Below are 20,429 nucleotides of genomic sequence, written 5' to 3'. Positions count from 1 at the left end.
TTTCATGTCGATTTTTCTTGGACTTTCTTTTTTCTTCAGCAGCTTCCAGTTCAAAACGTGCATATTTTTCTGAGGTAAACATAGACATTGCACAACCATCTTCTTCACTTTCACTTGATATTAATAGTTAAGAACTTTTTGACGATGACTTAGTTAGGTGTCGATTTGCCCCAACTGACGTTGTCCCTTAGCCTTGTGGGTGTGCGTTGAACGTCGGTTCTGGAACGTTCGGACAGCCATTTTGTAATAAAATAGTTCTTCTTCCTACAACCTTTGCAAACCTGTCCAATGGTGGGACATTTACCTTTGTGTGGAAACAAATCCACACCTGAAGCAAACTTCTTTTTCAGTGGATACATCACTCTGTGTCCTTTTGCCTTGTGCTTTGGCTGACTCACTCTGGGCACCTCCGTCATCTTTGTCAGCAGCTTTTCGATCAGCTTCTCTTAGCATTCGTCGTCTGAATGAATCTATCAGGCATCCGCCAATAACTCTGAGACATATAGCTTCCTCCTCATTAAATTCATTGAACTTACTGTGTTTGATGAACGTACTTAATCTCAACAAATTTGTCGATGGTTTCACCAACCTTTTGTCGTTTTTGACTGAAAATTTACCTTTCGCAATCTACATTTCGCATTGAATTAAACTTGAGATTCAAAGTTTCTTTCATTTGATGGTGTGCAATTTTGTCAGCTCAAGCCATTTTCTTTATGACTTCTTTTATGCCTTCACCAGCAAGATTCTTAAAGTATTTGATAATCTTCTTGTTATCTGTTTCTTCTTGATCATCAATGAAATCATCAAATGTCTCTATCCAAGTAGTCCATCTGTCACCAATATTCTGCTTTTTAGTGGTGGTTTCACGAAAGCAGCGAAATTTAAACCATTTATGAGATTGTCTGACACCGAAAGTGGAGTTCTCTCTGACACTGTCTGCTATCCACTAGCACGTGCTTCATTCAGGCCATCTCTGAGGGCCTGTGCTATGCTGGTCCCTCTTGGTCTCCATGGAGCCCTTTAGAGTTGTTCATGGGAGTCCTTCACTTTTCTAGAGCTCTTTGGAGTTATTCTGTGCTGCCACCCGACTGATTTGGTGGTGTGCCACTTCGTGTATAGATGGCTCCATAAGCACAATCCTGGGCACTTCTTCTGGGGAAAAATCCCTCAAAGCAGTGGTATGACAATTCTTTGTAATCAGGTCTGGTAAGCGTATGACCATTTCTTGTATCTGAATTGCTTTGCTTCTAGGCGTTTCTTTGTACTGTCTGACCCCTGGTTGATCTCTGCCATGCAGCCCTTTTGGTCACAGCATTATTTTGCAACTTGCTGTTGTTATTTCAAATACTCGTCGTATCCGGCCTTCAACGTTATTACACCGTATAATGTATACTTTTAGTTTGCGTAACAGCAAGTTACCTCTCTTCACGGCCTTACCACATTGTACTTGGCCAACAATGTGTACACTTCTCAGTGAGGCTCCTGTTATCTTCAAATGCTTCACACTGGCTTTAGTTGTGCTTTGACTCGACATACTCCAAACGTTAATTCAGCATTTCAACTAAGGCACAAGTGGCATGCAAGAACAGTTTGCTGGACCATGCCAAACTCTCTGGATGAGCACTGTCAATGTTCAGGTTACTTGTCTCCTATCTAGTCACCAGTTGTAGCATCCACCCCACTCTGGGTACTCGCTAATGACTACTCTACACACAGAGTTTTAGTATAACACGTCTATTTGTAACCGCAAATGCAACATTCTAAACCTGCATTTACTTCACTAGGCTCTAACACTTCTACGGAGTCCATTAGGAGCCAAAAGGGTTCCATCATTGATAGCTCAAATGACACTAAAGGAGGCATAGATTATTTATCACTATAGAACGCATAAATTAATTATCACTCTAGGATCGGCAATGATGTGATATAATTTTATTTTCATTTTATTCTATTCAATAATTCAAATTAATGTACAAAAAATGTTTTTTGATTTGAGAAAATTCAACAGGTTTAACTCACGTTCCATACTACCTCAAGAGGTTAACACTTGAATCTTGCTTTTCTTATAAAACAGCTTGTATCACCTATAAAGTAATAACCATCATTTTGCTTGATACATTTTATCCACAGATATCATAGCTTTGTTACAGAACTTTTCAGGAAACCTGTAAATTGCTGTTAGGTAGAATTACCTGTAAGTAGGCATATGAGCTCACACTTTTCAAAGATTGTTTAACCACGTGGTCTGGCGTTAATAATCCCAGGGCCGACCCGTTTAACCTTTGATTATTTTTAGATTGGTTATAATTCAAACCCACCTACAAAGGATACAGTTATCATTCTTGTACTAGAGTAGGGAGATACATCTTATATCTACACTTGTAGGATTCTTCTATGCACACATTAAACCTGTCTCCAAGCCAAGCCATTTAGCTACAATGAAAACATGAGCTAGAGCCGTTACCCAGTAAACCTATGATGATTCTTAATTGATTTCACTATGATCAATTACATTATTGACTGATGATATGGATTAAACATATATTCTGTGAATTAATGCCTTATCAACTACCAGGCCCAACTGGCATTTTCGTAGATTGTCAGATGGATTGAATACGGTTCGATCGCCGCGGTAGATTAGCCCAGCCCCATGTGACTTTGGGCAATAGCTTGCTTAATCTTCCCGACGGCCCCCAGCGCCTGGAGACCCTAACGGGTGATTGTGCGCTTTACAAATGTGGATTTATTATTATTATTAATATTACCCAACGAGCAGGTTACAGTGGGTCAGTGGGTTCCTGAATCCTATGTTAAGAGCCTCTACGTCCCTAGAGATGGTTGACCAGCAGAAGTTCTTTCTGGTAGCCAACCCGGAAGCAAGATCCGATATCACCAGAGCAGGAGAACCGAGCAGAGATTGACTGGCAGACCACGGGTGGCGTCTCCACCCTGAGGTAGTATGGGCTATCTGTGATCAGTGGCGCGTTCCCTGATGAGATATGTTTGCCAGCGATGAGAATGCGTATGTGAACATTTCTCCGCATTGGAATTTCCTGTCACAGAAGATCCATTCTGTCTGTGGTGGTGTGTATTCTGAAAGTGAGGAATCTGCAGTTAGAAGTATTCATCTGAAGAAGTTAATGTCATTTGGTAATGTACTTTCAGGTAGATGCTCTATCTACCTGCCAATTCATCACAACTGTCCCTCCTCCCCATTCTGTAGTGTGACTTGTGTATATCATAATACGGTCCCAAGTGAAAATTCAGTGCACTGTCACCAACAGTTTGTTTGAAGTGCTCGTCTGAGGGCATGAGTAGGTCTCTCATGCCAGTTTTTTGCTTTACGTTCTTGGAATTGTTGCCCTGAATTTCCTAATGACAATATTATACAACAAGTAAAGCCGTGAATAGATGATGTACTTATGCGTGAGCCTCGGATGCTTGAGAGTTCGGACGTCCCAGGCAGCTGGATCTTGTAGCAGGTGTGAGGAACACTTCAGTCACATCCCCCAGCTCCTACAGCAACACAATGTCCTGACCACTTGGGGAACAAAGTCTCAGGAGGAGGTGGTCCGAAGTTTGCCTGGGCTTTGCTCTGGATTGGTGGTGGACCTGAAGCTGGTTCTGAAATTATGAACTGTTATAGAACTATATTAATTATTATTGATTTTTAAATTAGAAACATAATTGTATCACTTGAGGTGTTTTTTTGTTGTTTACATCTCTTTTTTATTCTTTCGCTGCTAAGTCTTTTTAATGTTGTTGTTAGTAATGTTATGTCATGGGGCCTTAAGAGAGGGTACCCTTCCAAGGCTCAAGGCCCCTCTTGGCACTGTCTGACATGTTATCTATGTTTTAACCTGCACAGGCAGCAGGCATGTGAGAGCTGACTCAGAGCTGTTCTGTTGTGTTCAGCAGCAATGCTACCCACCTGTTTCAAGGTCCCCCTCCCCCAACAGCAGGGATGCAAGGGGTAGTGGTGCCATTGTGTCATGCACAGAACACAGAGGGCAAAGTGCCTTGGTCCATCCACAACTGTCGACCCCACACTTCTCCATGTTCATAAGCTGTCTAAAGAAACTGTTTGGGATGGGCACTTTCAGCTGACCTCGATGGCTCCAATCACTGTCCCTGCGAGGAGAAAGAGACAAGCCGAGATCCAAACAGGCACACTCAGGGGTGGCCCTCAGTACACATGCACTATGCACCTAGTCTGTTGGCTGCATGTGGCAGCACAGAATAGGAACAAGACTACAGGGTAAGAAGCTGCTATTTGTTGGTCAGAAACATGCTGTGCTCAATAGCTGGTCTGCAGAAGTGTTCTGTGCCCTCACAGTAAGACAGGACAATCTCCAGAATATCTGGTCTAACTTGCAGTGTGTCGCTTGGGGTGGCTGTCTGTCATGTGCGGATCTAAGGCACTACTCAAGTGTGCTTGGTCAAACCCACATTTTCCTGTTGCTCTCATGACAATGCTTGAGGAACAAGAGCCCACTGGAGTTGTTTGAGCCACACAGTGCTGAGGTTCCAGCTGATGCTGAGGTTAACCTACCTTCCTTCTGTGTTTTCCAGGGTTCAAGCTGAATAACAAAATTATGCAGGTGCTGGTGGCTCGTTACTCCGACACTGATTTGGGGGTGGACTTCGATAACTTTGTCTGCTGCCTGGTGAAGCTGGAGGCCATGTTCAGTGAGTGCTTTTTGAGGATCATATACCTGGGGCATTGAAAGGCGCTCTTGCTACTGCCCTTCTTCTATATGCTTTTGTTTTGTAGTTCTTCATGGTTGAGGTCCCTCTTGCCTTCTGTGCCCATATGACTTGCAAACATCTTAGCGGCCTTTGTCACCGTGCACAGCATTGCTTACAATATTGAACTGCACTTAAAACAAAACTTATTGTTCCCCTTTTTGCTTTAGGGTTTTTCAGATCGATGGCCGAAGACGACAGTGGAACTGCCACCATGGGCCTGGGCGAGGTGAGCTGCTCGGAGAACTTACTACTTTTTCGGCTTCGAACTTGAAGCCTGCGATAAGTAGCATTAGATGCCTAACCATGCCATTGTATCAGACTGTTCTCTGTAAAATGTCTATGTATGTTCACTGTAGGTCCAGGAAGGCTGGGCCTATGCCAGATTTTCAGGATGTCCACATCAGGTGAATTTACACACATTGAGGCAAAATGCATATACAAGTTGGATCCTCTGCACATTTAGGGTAGATGTGGCTAAAAAGAAAGGCCTTTTTATAAACACAGCTTAAAATATACATCCAGGAAGGAGTCTGCACATGTAGAGGAATCTAGCATAACATAAAACTGCAGTAGGATCCTGTAAATCATGGGTGCCCACCATCTGTCCAGGAGTGCTAAATCCTTGCCAGATATTCACAACAGGGAATGTGTATGAACAGCAATCCCATTGTTACTTAATATAAACTTCATTAAGGATTTTCTGAATTTGTAGTGCATCAGGATCTTCTGGATATACCAGAATCAAAAAACAAAAAACCTGACTCAAACTTAAAGGATAGCTGGCCTCTCCTGTTTCTATGCATTGACAAAGAGTGATGTCTAGGCAGCACATATAGGCTGGGCCACTGGAATTATGCAGCAATAGAAGACTACATTATGCAGCAGGGTTGGCTAAATTATACAGTAAGAAAGGACAAATTATGTGGTATAATGTGTGTAGAATTTTGCAGCATGTATCTTTTTCTAGATGAACATGCTGTGCAGTATTCCACCTTCTAGTGGTTGATTCTTTAACCTTCTTGTTAGTCCTCTTTTCCACCGCCCCCCTTCCACCGAGCATCATCTGTATTATATCAGATGTGCACCCTAAACGCCCCTGTGCGTGGTCATTATCTTTAAATTCTTTTTTCTGCTCCATGGAGGCCAAAGAAATCACAGAAGACAATACGTTGGATTGTTGGTGGAAAGGTAGAAAAATAAAGAACAAGGGGTGATAAATCGAACATAACGGAAAACCACTAAAAAAGTGACTGGGGATCACTGAAGAAGGGAACTGGTTCGCGTAAGTTGTCGATCATGTGGTCAGAAAAGGAACATAAGGGGTGAGAGAGGCACCAAGGGAAATTAACTCTCCCTTTAGATTCCGCCCCAACCGCCACTGAAAGTTTGCATAAAAGGACAACTACGAGGTCTGCAAATTCTGCCTACCAGAGGAATATGACACAAAGAGCTGCGAAGCGTACACGCAGTTTAGATCAAAAACCCGAAGATGAAGGGAGAGGCAGAGGCATGGCAACCACACAAGCATGCAGACTCTTAGAGACCTTGACCTGTCGAGTGCGTAGGACGACAACGTTGAGGATGCAGAAGTGGCTCAAGCAGAAGGCTCCGATTTCAAGGTGGAAGAGGACAGCGAAGTCGAAGCAAAACAGCCAACAAAACCCAGGGATGAGGAACCTCAAAGACATAAGTAACATTGGAAAAACATTCTGGGGCCATGCTGAAGACTTCAGACTCAAAGACTCACAGGACAACCTGGAAGACTAAGCACTCTGCGACTGAAGGGGAGTCAAAACATAAAGAACCCCACGGGTTCCGAAAGACGGACACCGATGGCGTACTCACCTCGAAGAAACCTTCAACGTCAAACGGCGATCAATAAGATAGGGCCAGGGAAAGCTCGGCTGAAGAATGCCCAACCAAAAGGGCATCAAAGCCACGCGACGCAGAAGAGCAAGCACTCAAAATCGCAGAGAAGGCTCGAGTACGAAATGATAAAAGAATTAGAATTTCCTCAAAACCACCAGGGAAAAAGAGCGGGGAGGAAGACCAGCACAGAGAGCTTGGTCCACCAATAAACCCTGAACCACAAGAGGAGGAGCAGGAGATGTTTCTCTATGAGGAGGACATGGAGGATTAGGGGATCTTCCAGGAAAGCCTAAAGTGGCAGCGAACACTGGCAGAACCTCAAAACGGACCCACCGGATTAGGCTCACAACACATAGTCCTTGAAGCCATCGCCAACCGACAACATCACAATGTACAATGTCATTATGAAAAGAGCAACAGATAACTATGGGGTGCAATTAGAAGAGAGGACACAGGCTTGTTTTCCTTCTAGAAAGACTCCTTCCATCCCAGAGCAAAAGCCAATACCTCCCCATGCTGCCCAAAATTCCAGTTCAAGGGAGTGAAGCCTTTAGAGAGCCAGTGTCTTGAAAGGCGGTTACACTGAGGATAGAAAAATACAAGCACTCCTCTAAGGACCCTGTCTACATCGAGGGCAATTCAATGGTGGACTCCATCATTGTGGCCATGGAACGAAAGAGGACAAATGTACCCACATCTATGGTACTCCAGCCAGAAAAGGAAAGTTAGAGAATGGAAATGATAGCCTAAAAAGTAGAAAGGGGAGTGGCGACAAAAAGGAGGTTTGCAAACTCAAATGCACTGTTAAACTGCTATGCTCGTAGGGAAGAGGTCTGAGAGCTCCTGAAACATCTTGTAGAACAGTACCTAAAAGCGGGAGATACACTAGTAGAATAAGGCAAAACAATAGCCAACACATGCTTGAATTCAGCTTTAGACCCTGCAGATACAGCCAGTAGACCACAACTAACAGGAACATCTTTGAGGAAGCAGGCCTGGCTATGGGAGTACAGATTTAGAAATGAGATTCCGACAAACATCATATACACACCCTTCTCAGGGGAGAGCCTCTTTACCCGCTGTATGGACAGCTCACTACAGCAGATAAAAAAGGATGTCACTTCAAAGACCATGTGTGCACTGTAGTTACATGGTTAACCAAGGAGGGGAATAACACCAGTGAGGAGGCCCGCAGGCCAGGGAAACCTTCAAGGCACAACACCACAGTTGTCCTTCCAGCAGCCAGCTCCACACCAAGAAGTACAACAGTGGCAGTTCTCAACATAACAAATCCAGTCTTTTTGGGGCAGAGTCAGAGGTGACAGGGCAGCCTCCCAAGGGAACCAGTTCCTCTAACAAGTGACTTCACTTACCAGCTGACCCACCACATAACACTGGATGGGGGGATAAAGGACTTCCTCCTGGAGTGGAGGAGAGACATAAGAGACAACTGGATTCTCCTGGACCATTGCTTCCTAAACAAGTTAATACAATGACAAAAGTCCTGCATCTGCGAGAAAAGGACTATATGGCAACCATAGACGTTAAAAAGGCTTACCTACACGGTCCCATGAACCGCAAGCACAAAATATATCTACAGTTTATTTTTGACCAGACACACTACCAATTCAAGGAGCTCCAGTTTTGGATCAAGTCAGCACCCAGGGAATTCACAAAATGCCTGACTGTATTGGTGGCCACCTAAGGCGGAAAGGAATATATGTCTACCCATACCTGAACGACTGTGCATAACCTTGTTTTGATTAGCCAGTGTGAAGAGTAATCCAGGATAGTCATAGACAAGCTCCACAGACTAGGTTTCACAATCAACTCTCAAAATTCATCCACAAAACTGGAGAGAAAATAGGTTTTCCTGAACGTGAGAATCAACACGGTGGTGGTGAGAGCCTTTCTTACCCTCAAGAGGATTCAGGTAATCACAGACCCGGCTCACAGCTATTGCACTGGTCCGTCTCTAACAATGAGAACTGTGGGGAAGATGATGGGCATGATTGCCTCATGCATACGCTGATCCCACATGCAAGACTACAAATGAGACCCGTATAGGAATAGATCCAGAACCAATGGTCACAGGAGATGGGGCGTTGGGAAGATCCAGTGGTTGTAATGCAAACAGCACAGAGAGAGATGACATGGTAGAATGTAGACAACATTACAGGTGGCAGGCCCTTCATACACCCAACCCCAACAGTAGCTCTCACCACAGATGCATCCCGGACAGGCTGGGGAGTGCACATGGGAGAGAGTCAGAGGGCTAAGGATTCTTGTTTCCGCTCCAGGGAAGACATGGCTTGGCAGTTTGGGCTGGAATGTCCCCATGAGGCACAGAGTCAGGACTGATTTGCATATAGCTGGGTCTGAACTGAGGTGGCAGAGTGAGCTAAAGAACAATGATGTATTCAACCCAGATAGATCTGTGACTGGGGGTGAGTGTCTGAAAAGTTCAACACATAATCCAACCAATACTAACAAAATGACCTTCCAATAAATTGGATGCTTAAGAAATATTAAGGAAGCACTCGTATTCTGTTCCCATTTCTTAAAATCCTGAAATAATCAGCAAACACAACGGTGAAAAAACCGAGGTCATTGTTTTTGGAGGGAGCCAAGATCTCTGGTCTAAGGACTGGTGGCCCTCGTTCTTGGGAGACGTCCGCCCCCTACTGCTATTGCCAAAAATCTTGGCGTCAAAATTGATCTGGCCCTCTCTTTTGATCGTCGGGTAAATAGGACAGTGTCAACTTGCTGTGGCATTATTAGAATTCTAAAGAAACTTGCTCCCCTACCTGTCCCTGGCAGCTCGAAAACAAGTAACAGCTAGTTTAGTACTATCGAGGCTGGATTATTGTAATGCCCTTTATGGTGGCATCAATAAAGGGTCTATCCATCGCCTCCAAATGGTGCAAAACGAGGCTGCCAGGTTGGTTTTAAGCCTTCCTAGGAGATCGTCTGCAACAATGGCCAGAAGAGATCTTCACTGGTTGCCGATTCCATTTAGGATTTCTTTTAAAATTCTTTGTCTGGCCCATGGTGCTATCCATGGCTCAGGATCTGAAGGTATTAGATCGCTTCTGTGTGTCTACATTCCCACCAGAACTCTTCGTTCATCTTCGAAGAATAGGATTGTGGCCCCTAGGTTTGCAAAAGTAAGATGGGGAGGTAGAGCCTTTTCTGTCTTGGCTCCAAAACTGTGGAACTCCCTCCCCTTCGAACTCACCAGTCAGTCTTCCTTGGTAATATTTAAAAAACTTTTGAAGACTTGGTTTTTCTCTCAAGCATATTAGACTATGTCTTTCCAGTGGCGTTTTTATTCTAGTTACCTGGCAGCTTGGACTTTTATGTTTGTCTTTATTGCGCCTTAATGCTCCTTGGGGCTAAGGTTTGCGCGGTATAACAATGCATTTCATTCATTCATTCATTCAAACATGGCCAAAGTTATTAAAAGGTAACTGTGGGAAATAATACTTCAATTACAGCCCTGTAGTCCGGCCTTTTGCCTCTTGGATTGAGTAGTATTAACCAGCATAGTGCCCAGCAGAAACACATGTTTTATCAAGATTGTTCTCTCCCAATGACTTCCGTTATTCCTAAAAAGTCTAAAATGTTCCTCATCACGTGTTTTTGGCATTCTATGGTTCTTACTATCGACTCTATGGTTTCATGATATATATGTATATTGACATACATTTCCTCAACCCTTAGCTGCTTAATATAACTTGCTGCTAAATATTGTCTGTGGTTCTTTATCATTCTATGATTGATTCCAAAAAGGTAATTGGATGTCATGTCTTCCAAAGAAGCTTGTGTTGTCCAATTTATTATTCCATATCACCTACAGTGCCTATAAAAAGTGCTACTATACAATACAATAGTCAACAGAAAAGATTAATATTGTAACACGTCTATTCCATCGATCATTAATATTTTATTGTGGCAACACATTGGACTACTTTATACCAAACTGGATCAATTGTTATTTTCTTAAGAGGGGGCATATGTCTGTCTTTGGTTGCAATGTGCTGTTTGAGTTAAACCAATACTGATCAAATGTTTGTGTGTTTTGCCTTTTCAGTGGCTGACGCTGACAATGTGTGGTTGAAATGTGGGAAGTGGTCCCTGCCACGCCCCCGCAATGGGTCTGGTTCAACATCCTGCAAGTGCCTCCCTCCTCCTCCTCCTCCTGAAAAAAAGAGAAAAATAATCTTTGCTCCATCAGAACCACTATTTCTCTCCTCACTCGCCTCATGCTGCAGAACCCCGCCTTCCTGTATAGAATGTTACATACATCCGTAGCGCCTTCACACTTTCGATCATCCCCGACCCCTGCAAAGGGGGCGACCCCAGGACATGGGGCCACCTCACAATGTGAATTCTAATATAGGGCTATGTACTGTATTCTGGACTGTGGGAGGGATGAAGTGGATGGTGATTTTATTTGGGGTAGGGGTGGTGTTGGTATAGTAAGCTGCTAAATACTGTTGTATTAAGGGCAGTTTTTTTATGTCTTGCCAAAAGGCTCTCGATGAATAAGGTCAACAGTGGCCGTCAGTAATAAATCATTGCCTGTTTTATTCACAAGTTGGTCTTGCCTGAAATTACTGTACTCCATTAGCAAGACTCTGCTCCCAAGGTGCGAATCAATCTATAGCCCTACCTTTATGATTAAAGAATTTATATGTGCGTTTGTTGCATGTGTACCTGTAGATACCCTTGCTGTGCATGCTCCTGCGATCTAATATTGGGAGGCAGGATGTATAGTGACTCCACCTATTTCTGGTAATGCACATGGGCATTGTTTGATTGTTCGGTTTCGCTTAGACAGCCCAAGAGCTGTCTCTGCAAGACATGCTGTTAACATACAGTGGGTCCACAGCTCCTCCATATCATTACCATTTGTTAGTTTCTTTGTTGCTCTCATTTCCTTCATCCCTGTTTGCTACGGTATGCTGGCGTCCTGTCCTCTTCTTGTGTTTGACCCTCCCCTAGAGCATGGACCAAGTACTTGTGTATATCCACTGCTCCTGTTTTTGTAGCAACTTTTTTTCTTTGTGTTCAAGCATTCCGCGTAAGTGCTTGTGTTTTCAGTCCCTCTCCCATGTCCCCATATGCCATTTCTATTCCCTCCCACCTGTCCCCCTTCCCTGTTGCTTCTTTTCCCTCCCACTCCCCTGTAATCCACGCCACTGCACGCTTTGCCACTGCACTTTGCTTTAATCCGTTATATTCTATGCCATGTTGGTTTTCTCTGTACCACTCTACTCTACACCACTGCTTTCTATGCCACTCTACACCACTGCATTCTATGCCACTCTACGCTGCACCATACTATGCCATTGCACTCTATGACATTAATCAGCATCACTCTACTCTACTTCACTGCACCACTGTACTCTAGGCCACAGCGCTCTACGGCACTTCACTCTATGCCACTGCACTGTGCTCGACTACACTCTAGTCTATGCCACTGCACTCTACTACTGCACCCTATGCTAATGCACTCAACGCTCCTCCAAATTGGTTGTAGGGACTGTAAATCTCCCGTACCTCTAATTAATAATAAAATCTACCATCTGACTGATGGCACCGCCAAACAGACTATTATAACTATCTCCCTCATTAATGCTCGCTCCTTGGCTCGGCATAGGCAGGATATCGCCGATCTAATTGCGGACTACGCAATAGATATCCTTTTTGTAACCGAAACATGGATGGATGATACATCCGAGCCCGACTTACAGGTAGCAGTACCAGACGGCTTTAAGGTGTACAGGCGGGACAGGCAGGGGGGAAAAAGAGGAGGAGGCTTGGCAATTATTACCCGGGATATTTTCCCGGTCAGAATTTCCCCCGTACCATCGCCAGCATGTGAGGCGTTACACTTTGCCATCAACCTGAACCCTTCTCAAAACCTTAAAGGACTGCTCATCTATAGACCACCAGGTCCTCGCGTAGAGTTTCTTTCCTCCTTCACTTCCTGGATGGAACCTCTAGCCATCGAGGACTCCTTTATGGCATTGGGAGACTTAAATTTCCATTTAGATAAGACGGACGAAGCTGACACTCAATCTTTATTAGCAGAATGTCACACACTGGGTTTAAACCAGCACATAAAGGCACCAACTCATGATGCTGGACATACCTTGGATGCCATCTTCTCCAACATCAATGAGTTGGAGGTATCCAACATACTGCCGCTTACATGGACAGATCACCATGCCATTATGTGTCATATACCGATTAAACGGACCAACCCCTCTAAACAGACCCCTTCTCAGAATAAATTTAGAGTATGGAAGGACATCGATTACGATACCTTCAGGATGTCCTTGTCTAATACTCGCCCGGATATTCAGCTAGACCCTACTGAAGCAGTAGGTCAATTCCTCAATTGGATAGGCAACGCGGTGGAAACGTATGCTCCACTAAAAACCATCTCGAAAAATAGGAAAGTGCCTTCAGCACCTTGGTACTCAGAGATCCTCAGAAAGCAAAAACAGATCTGTAGGAACCAGGAAAGAATCTGGCGCAAGACTTACGACAACATAAGTAAGGCCAAGTACAAAGACGAACTAACAATTTATAAAAAAATGATTCAGGAGGAAAAAAAGAATTATTTTGAGCAACAAATTGAAAAATAAAAAAACTCAAGTCGACAATTGTTTGAAGTAGTCAAGACTCTGGCAGGGAAAGCGGTAGACTTGAGCCCTCCCCATTCACAGGAATTCTGCAATAATCTAGCAGGTTTCTTCTTTTCAAAAGTAAACGACATATACTCCGAATTTTCTGTTACCTCATCTAATACTAACACACAACCTAAACAACTAAGAAATCACCCGGAATGCTCATTTGCTAAATTCAGGGAAGTAACGAATGAGGAGATAAAAGATCTCATGAGACAGGTAAAAACAGGCTCATCCCTAGATCCTTGCCCTCCTAAAATTTTCATTCCAGTAACTGACGTGGTTAGTGAAGTTATTACCCCAATTTGCAACGCCATGTTCCAATCCGGGATCTTCCCGGACAAGTTAAAAAACACACTACTGAAACCCCTCCTCAAAAAAACTGGTCTAGATAAAACAATCCTCAAAAACTATAGACCTATCGCCAGCTTGCCTTTCCTGGCCAAAATAGAGGAGAAAGCCATGAATAGCCAATTAGCTGAATACATTGAACAGAACAACCTCCTGGACGAGTCTCAGTTCGGATTTCGGAAACTACATGGAACAGAGACCGCTCTTATAAAGGCTGCCGATGACATCAGAACCATCAGGGACCAAGGAGGAACAGCGATACTGGTCCTGCTGGATCTCTCGGCGGCCTTCGACACGATCAATCATGCCATCCTGATTGACCGGGTCGAAGAAATGGGCATATGCTCAAGGGCCAAGGAGCTTTTGGCTTCGTTTCTGTCTAACAGAACGCAAGCAGTGACCCTCGGCGCATTTCAATCTACTGAGCTCGCCCTCCCATGTGGCGTTCCGCAAGGCTCATCCCTAAGTCCGACACTTTTTAACATCTATGTGTCGGACTTAGCTAGGGTAATCAAGAACTACCGGATGAGCCTTACCTCATACGCTGACGACACCCAGCTGGTGATCGCAATTAAGAACGATGGTGAGGAAGTAGCCGCCAGGTTCCAGGAAGGCATGGTGGCCATCAAGGAATGGATGGCTGAGAACTGCTTACGTCTCAACTCAGATAAAACTGAGGTAATGATTTTTGGAAAATTATCGCGACAGTGGTCCACCACTTGGTGGCCGACTCCACTTGGAGCCCCCCCAGAACCTGTGCATAAGGTCAGGAATCTAGGAATTATTTTCGACGACAAACTCAATTTCTCTAGCCATGCCAATCAGGTAGCTTCGTCTGCCTTTTACAAGCTTAAGATCATCAGAAAAATCCTGCCCTATCTTCCTGAGAGTACAAGGAAAACAGTGGTGAGCTCCTTAGTACTCTCATCACTTGATTATTGCAACGGATTATTTGTAAATGCTCAGGCACGGGTGGTAGCCAAACTGCAGCTTATTCAAAATGCTGCCGCAAAGCTACTATCTGGCATTCCCAAATTTCAGTCCACCAAGCAAGCAATAAGGAACTACCACTGGTTAACGGTGAGAAATCGCATCAGATTCAAGACCTTGTGCCTCACCTTTAAAGCTCTCAAGGGTCATGGCCCAGCGTTTCTCAAACAGAAACTTTTCCACTATCTACCGAAAAGATCTCTACGATCTGAACAGAGGCATCTACTGGTAGTGCCACGTACCAGGACGGTTACATGGAGCGACAGATGCTTTACTAATTCTGCAGCCAGACTTTGGAACACGCTTCCAAAGGAAATAAAATCGGCACCTTCGCTACTCCAATTCAGGAAACTTGTAAAAACCTGGTTATTTGACCAATAACTGCTCAGGACAACATTTCCAAAGGTAGACACATGCTCAATCAGAGATCGCTAGCTAAGCAGACCCCCCAGGATATAGCGGCATGGAGTAGCAAATTTAGCGGCACAAAAATGGAAATTTAGCGGCACAAATGTGGAAATTTAGCGGCAATTTTGCTGCATTTTATTTGGCCATTTTTCCTATAACAAACAGAGATATCTTCGTTTTTTTTGTTATTTAACAACATGAAGCTATGCATGCATACTAATGTAAGCATTCCTCCATAGAAACACTCTTGATTATAGTTAGGGACAGCGAAAATGACATCACATGCTCCTTGACCTTGATGCCATCTCAGAAAGGTGCACTGAATGACCTTAGTGATAGGCCACAATTGATTTTTTGAAACCTCGAGGCTGCAGCGTCTTAATAAACAGTGTCTATAACAAATACAGATAACCAGCTACCGAATCTAACAAAAGCCAAAGGTATGCGGACTTTTAAATCACCAACAGCCGGGCTGATAAAATCACAGTAGTTGCACGCAGCAACATAGGTGCATGGTAGTGTATTGTAATTGGATAAATATAGCGCTTACTACCTCAACGAGGCGTCGAAGCGTCTAGGCAGCAATTATCACCTCTTGTAATGTCTAATTGGCGGCCTCGTCTTGCATGACAAGAATCCAGCACATTTGCATAGCAGGAAATGCACAGAGGTGCTTGCCACACTTCGGGCAGTGACCTCATGTCTACGGTGCAGCCAGAGGTATGTTTCTTATGATAGGCCAGCACCCTTGCTTCGTGCAGAGTTGTGCGTATGTGTTAATGTGAGCAGTTTAGGGAAAGTGTTAGCCTTTCGCATGACTGCACATAACACCGGGGGGGGGGGCTGATTTACAGCCGCTTCTTGGGTCGGTCCGCGGTCCTCGGCTCCCGGTGGGCTCTCTGGTGAGCCATGCTGATTTAATGCCATGCTTCACAGTACCACCTGCTGGGTCCCATTTCAGCTGTCATTGAGAAGTCCAGGGCTTCATTAAAGTACGGGCAATTACCAGGGGGGAGGCTTGCATCTCCGACGGAAAAAAGCGTCTTTCAATTTAAGTCTTGGATGAAGTACATTCATCCGCTTACGTGGTGCGATGTGATTTTCCTCTGGAATAACTCACGAAAGGTGAAGCGTATTGTGCTGAATGGGGATGTCTTTCCTGCTCTCGGACCGAGCCTCCATGCCTTGTGCAGTGGGGTGCACAGCCCTGGAGCTGGGCGTGCAGTGCTCGCCTCCCGGCGCAGATGTTTGCAGAATGTGGCTCTAGTTATCGAGTTGTTTGAGTGGGCTGAGGCCAGCAGATTCCTGTGAAGTGCGTGCCCCGTACATGTATTTGGTTGGGCTCGCCAGCCACCACACCCTTTAAGTAGTATCCGTTGGCAGCAAGTGTTTTGCAAATAAGCAAGAAATACTTTCAATTTCACACGCTCTATTTATGTGCGTTCTTCAAGTAATTTGTGACTCAACCGCGGCTTTTGTAAAAATGGCCGCGATTTCTACAAAAAGTGCCGATTTCGCGGGCACCTTTGTAAAAATCGCGGCATTTTTAGAAAAGTGCCGATTTCATGGCAAATCGCGAAATCGCGATATCCTGGAGGGTCTGGCTAAGTCATAGCGCCAAGACACCCACGGGTATATGCTGCGCTTTATAAATTTTTAAAATAAATAAAATAATAAAATCCTGCACCACTGCACTCTATGCCAAACTACTGTATGCCACTGCACTCTGCCACAAATATAATTTGCACCACTTTATTGAACTCTAATCTATGCCAATCCACTGTAAGCCACTGCACTCTAAACCACTCCACTCTATGCCAGTCCACTCCACTCAACCTCTACGTCACTTCACTGTACATCACAGTACTCTACGCCACTCCACTTCACTCTATGCCACGTCACTGTATTCTATGTTACTCCAAACTACTCCACGCCACTCCACATCACTCTATGCCACTCCACTCTGCTGTATAACATGGCTGAAAGACAGCGGCAAAATCAATGGCTCACACTTAGGTGAAATCTATTGGCTTTGCCAATGCATGTTTTCTTTCCGAAGACAGGTTCAGATGTGTTTTTCCGAGCTCTGAGTCGTCTGGCCTGTTTGGATCCTCTAGACTTCTTGGTGTAAGCAATCGTCATTTCTTCTTTTCTTCTCAAAGTGTTCTGCATCCCTTGTTCAACTCTACGACCGAGAACTTTCTGCACCCTGCTCGATGAATTGCCCCTCTGAGGCTCAGTCTATAGTTCAATGCCTGGCAATGTTCCATCCATGATGGAAAGAACTCAATTCAGGTACTGCCCGAAGTGTTGTGCAAAATATCCGTGGACAGACTTCTATCAGGTTGGAACCTTTGTCTGACCCTAGGGAACAAAGGTACCTCCTGTTCTGCATGACTCAGCTTCCATAATAAAAAGACCTTGCATTACTGTCTGACTTGAGGCATCACATCCACTTCCATTGACGCACCACCAGAGCAACGACACTACAGGTCTCCTCGGCGAACAGTAAGTCGGAGCTGAACCTAAGTCAGTCTTCTGTTACAGCGGGCCAAGTCCTCACCCTGGAAGAGAGTTCCGGATCCGATGTCCAAGTGAATGAGCCACCACCTCCCAATCATCCTCCTTTGAAGACAGCTCCCGTGAGTAAAAACGCACCACCTGCTCCATATCCCGGGCACCATCCAGAGGCTGAGCATCGCCCAAGAGTGGGGTTGATCATCAAGCCTAGATGCTCACCAAGAAGTCTTCCGGTCTGCCACTTCCAGAATGCCATGTTCGGTACCGACACACTGCTTTGAACCTGGTGCTATGCGAGCTCTCAGCACTGAGGTCCGTACAAAAGACACAACATTTAACTTAGACCCCCTCGTTGGTGCCTGCATTGAAAAGCCCTCAAAGCCATCCTCGGAGGCAAAAAACACTTCTGTGCCATCAGGCCAGCTTTCATCTTTGGCGCTGAAACACCCAGCGTCAAGGGCACCATCCTCCTCCACCTCCTGAGGAGCAAGACCAGCCCATCCAACAACGCATTCAGACTGAGCTTGACTCCCACCAGAAGCAGATTCTGATACACCCACGAACTGGCTGAATCCATGCTCAGCCTTCCCTGAAGGCCAAAGACTTAAAACACACGATGAAGCTGATCTTTTAGGAGGCCCTTAACAAGCCACTGGAGCCGTTGCCTAAGATATCCATGATAGAGGCTCTAGTACAGCTCCTCCTCTGCCTCGCATCCCTTTAACCCCACTTTCTCCTTCACCTTCCTCTCCACCTCCCTCTCGCCCTTTATCACCGCTACTACTTGCTGACCCCCAACAACGCTACCAGCTACCATGAGTTCCTCCAAAGGGCGGCCAGATATTATAAGGTTGTGATTCACAAGCTACTGAAGGATGATGATTTCTTGCTGAAAATGCTATTTTCCTCTGAGTGCTAAACATCCCACCTCACTAGCACATCCTCACTCTAAAACATCAGCCCCTGAACCAAGAGGAGGGGCAGGCACTTCTTCCAAAGGATTCCACAGGGCTAGTGCTGCTCCAACAGAGCAGTAAGGGAGTATACTCCCTGTACTTTCTCATTTCCAAGTAGGATAAGGTCCCTGAGGCCCATTCTCAATCTCAGGCCCCTCAACAAGTATATCCTGTCAGAACACTTCCATTATGGTGACACTCCAGGATGTCATTCCTCTACTACAGCAAGGTCAGGATTATCATTCACCTTCTTGGCATGATGGCTTCCTGCCTTGCTATAATTCTACATGTCAGATTACATATGCACCCCTTACATGAGTTCCTAGTTGATCTGGGGCAGCCCTAAACACTCACTGCAGTGGTGGAATGGCAACAACCTGTCGCAAGGCCTGCCTTTTATAGACCCAGTACCACAAGTTATCATCACAACGGATGACTTGCTCACCTATTGGAGGAGGACGCAACTAGATGACTTGACCGTTCAGGGACTGGACACTCTGACAACAGGGTCTTTACATCAACTCCCTAGAGTTGCTGTCCATCCAGCTAACCCTGAAGGTGTTCACACCTCTCATACAACACAAGGTAGCCCTCATTTACACGGACAACACCACTGCCATCTACCCACAGAAGCAGGTCTGGACTTACTCCCCGCAGTTTCCCGCGATCACCCATGGCAATTGGCAGTGAGCAATTCATCAGAGTCCAACTACTAATGGAGTACTTAATGAGAGACCACGATGATTTTGCAGTCCTGCTCAGCAGGATGCAACAAGTCCACGAGTGAGAACTCCACTCGCAAGTCCTACTCTTTGTACTTCCATTGCTGGAGGTTTCCAAATATAAACTTCTTTGCCACCTCTGAAAATGCGAAATGCCCAAGCCTCATCTTCAGGTTCCCAAACCCAGATTCCCTTGGCAATGAACTATGGATGAACCAGTCTGGGAAATTTGCTTATGCTATTCCGACTCTGCCACAGGTTTCTCTAGACATCCTTCACTCTCATCCTATTACTCCCTGCCTGGGTCAGACAGCTTAGTTCATCACCCTCCTCAACTTATTCCTAGTGTCCCACAAGAAGCTATCCAACCGGCTGTATCTTCTTTTGCAAAACCAGGTAACCCTCAGTCCCCCCAACCCGATCAATCTTGCGATTTGGCTCCCGAGGTCCTAGAATTTGGCTACCTCCACTTGCCTTGAGAATTTATGACAATCCTTAGGGAGGTGGGCAGACCTACAGCAAGAGCCTGTTACACAGCTAAGTGAAAAAAGTTTCTGCGCTACTGCCTTCCCAGATATATTGACCCTCTCAAGGCCCCAATCCTGGACATTGACTGTAATCTGCTTCATTTGCAGAAGTCAGGCCTTGCTTATTCTTCTATCGGACTCCACTTAACTGCTGTTGAAACTTACCTTCAAAACAGAGAACACACTGTTCGAGGCATATTAGCTGCAGATCACACACTATGCATAGATCGCCATCGGGTGTTGGGCCCGGATGTTTGCACTTGTTTTTGTCTTGGAGAAGTCTCTGGAAGTCAGGAGATAGGTGACTCCTCCTCTGGATGATAGAGCGCATGGGCATCAGCTCCATCTTCAGATTGTTTTTTCCCACCATCGGGTTCGGATGTGTTTATCGCGCTCCAGTTTGGTGCCGTTACCAATACAACTTTCGAAGGCAATCCTTCACCCTGTCTACGGTATTGTTTTCAATCGTGAACCCCAGTCGTCGCGCATCTCTCCAACGTCGAGGTCTTCGATTCCGATCGTCGATGAGGGCCTTCGGGCCTATCTGGGCCTTAGCATCTGGCTCATGGAAAGGACTCCATTCAGGAAGTGTCCTCAATGTGGGTTGAAGTTTTCCCACACCCATCTGCATGAGGT

At 45.2% G+C, this 20,429-nt stretch overlaps 1 protein-coding gene across 1 annotated transcript in view; it reads left to right on the top strand.

Annotated features, from left to right (window-relative positions):
* Positions 1–11,217, top strand: part of LOC147706810 (calpain-1 catalytic subunit-like) — a 581,687-nt gene extending 570,470 nt beyond the window's left edge. The window contains exons 19-21 of the mRNA XM_086925938.1: positions 4,573–4,689; positions 4,917–4,975; positions 10,712–11,217. Coding sequence (XP_086782064.1) covers positions 4,573–4,689; positions 4,917–4,975; positions 10,712–10,738 — 203 coding nt within the window. The 3' untranslated portion in view covers positions 10,739–11,217. The remainder of the gene's footprint in view (positions 1–4,572; positions 4,690–4,916; positions 4,976–10,711) is intronic.
* Positions 11,218–20,429: the final 9,212 nt, after the last annotated feature.

The sequence above is a fragment of the Lissotriton vulgaris genome, chromosome 6 (assembly GCF_964263255.1).
Source record: "Lissotriton vulgaris chromosome 6, aLisVul1.2, whole genome shotgun sequence".
In the NCBI taxonomy this organism is placed as follows: Eukaryota; Metazoa; Chordata; class Amphibia; order Caudata; family Salamandridae; genus Lissotriton; species Lissotriton vulgaris.
The sequence above is the reverse complement of the archived record's forward strand: the minus strand, read 5'-3'. Positions and strand labels throughout refer to the sequence as shown.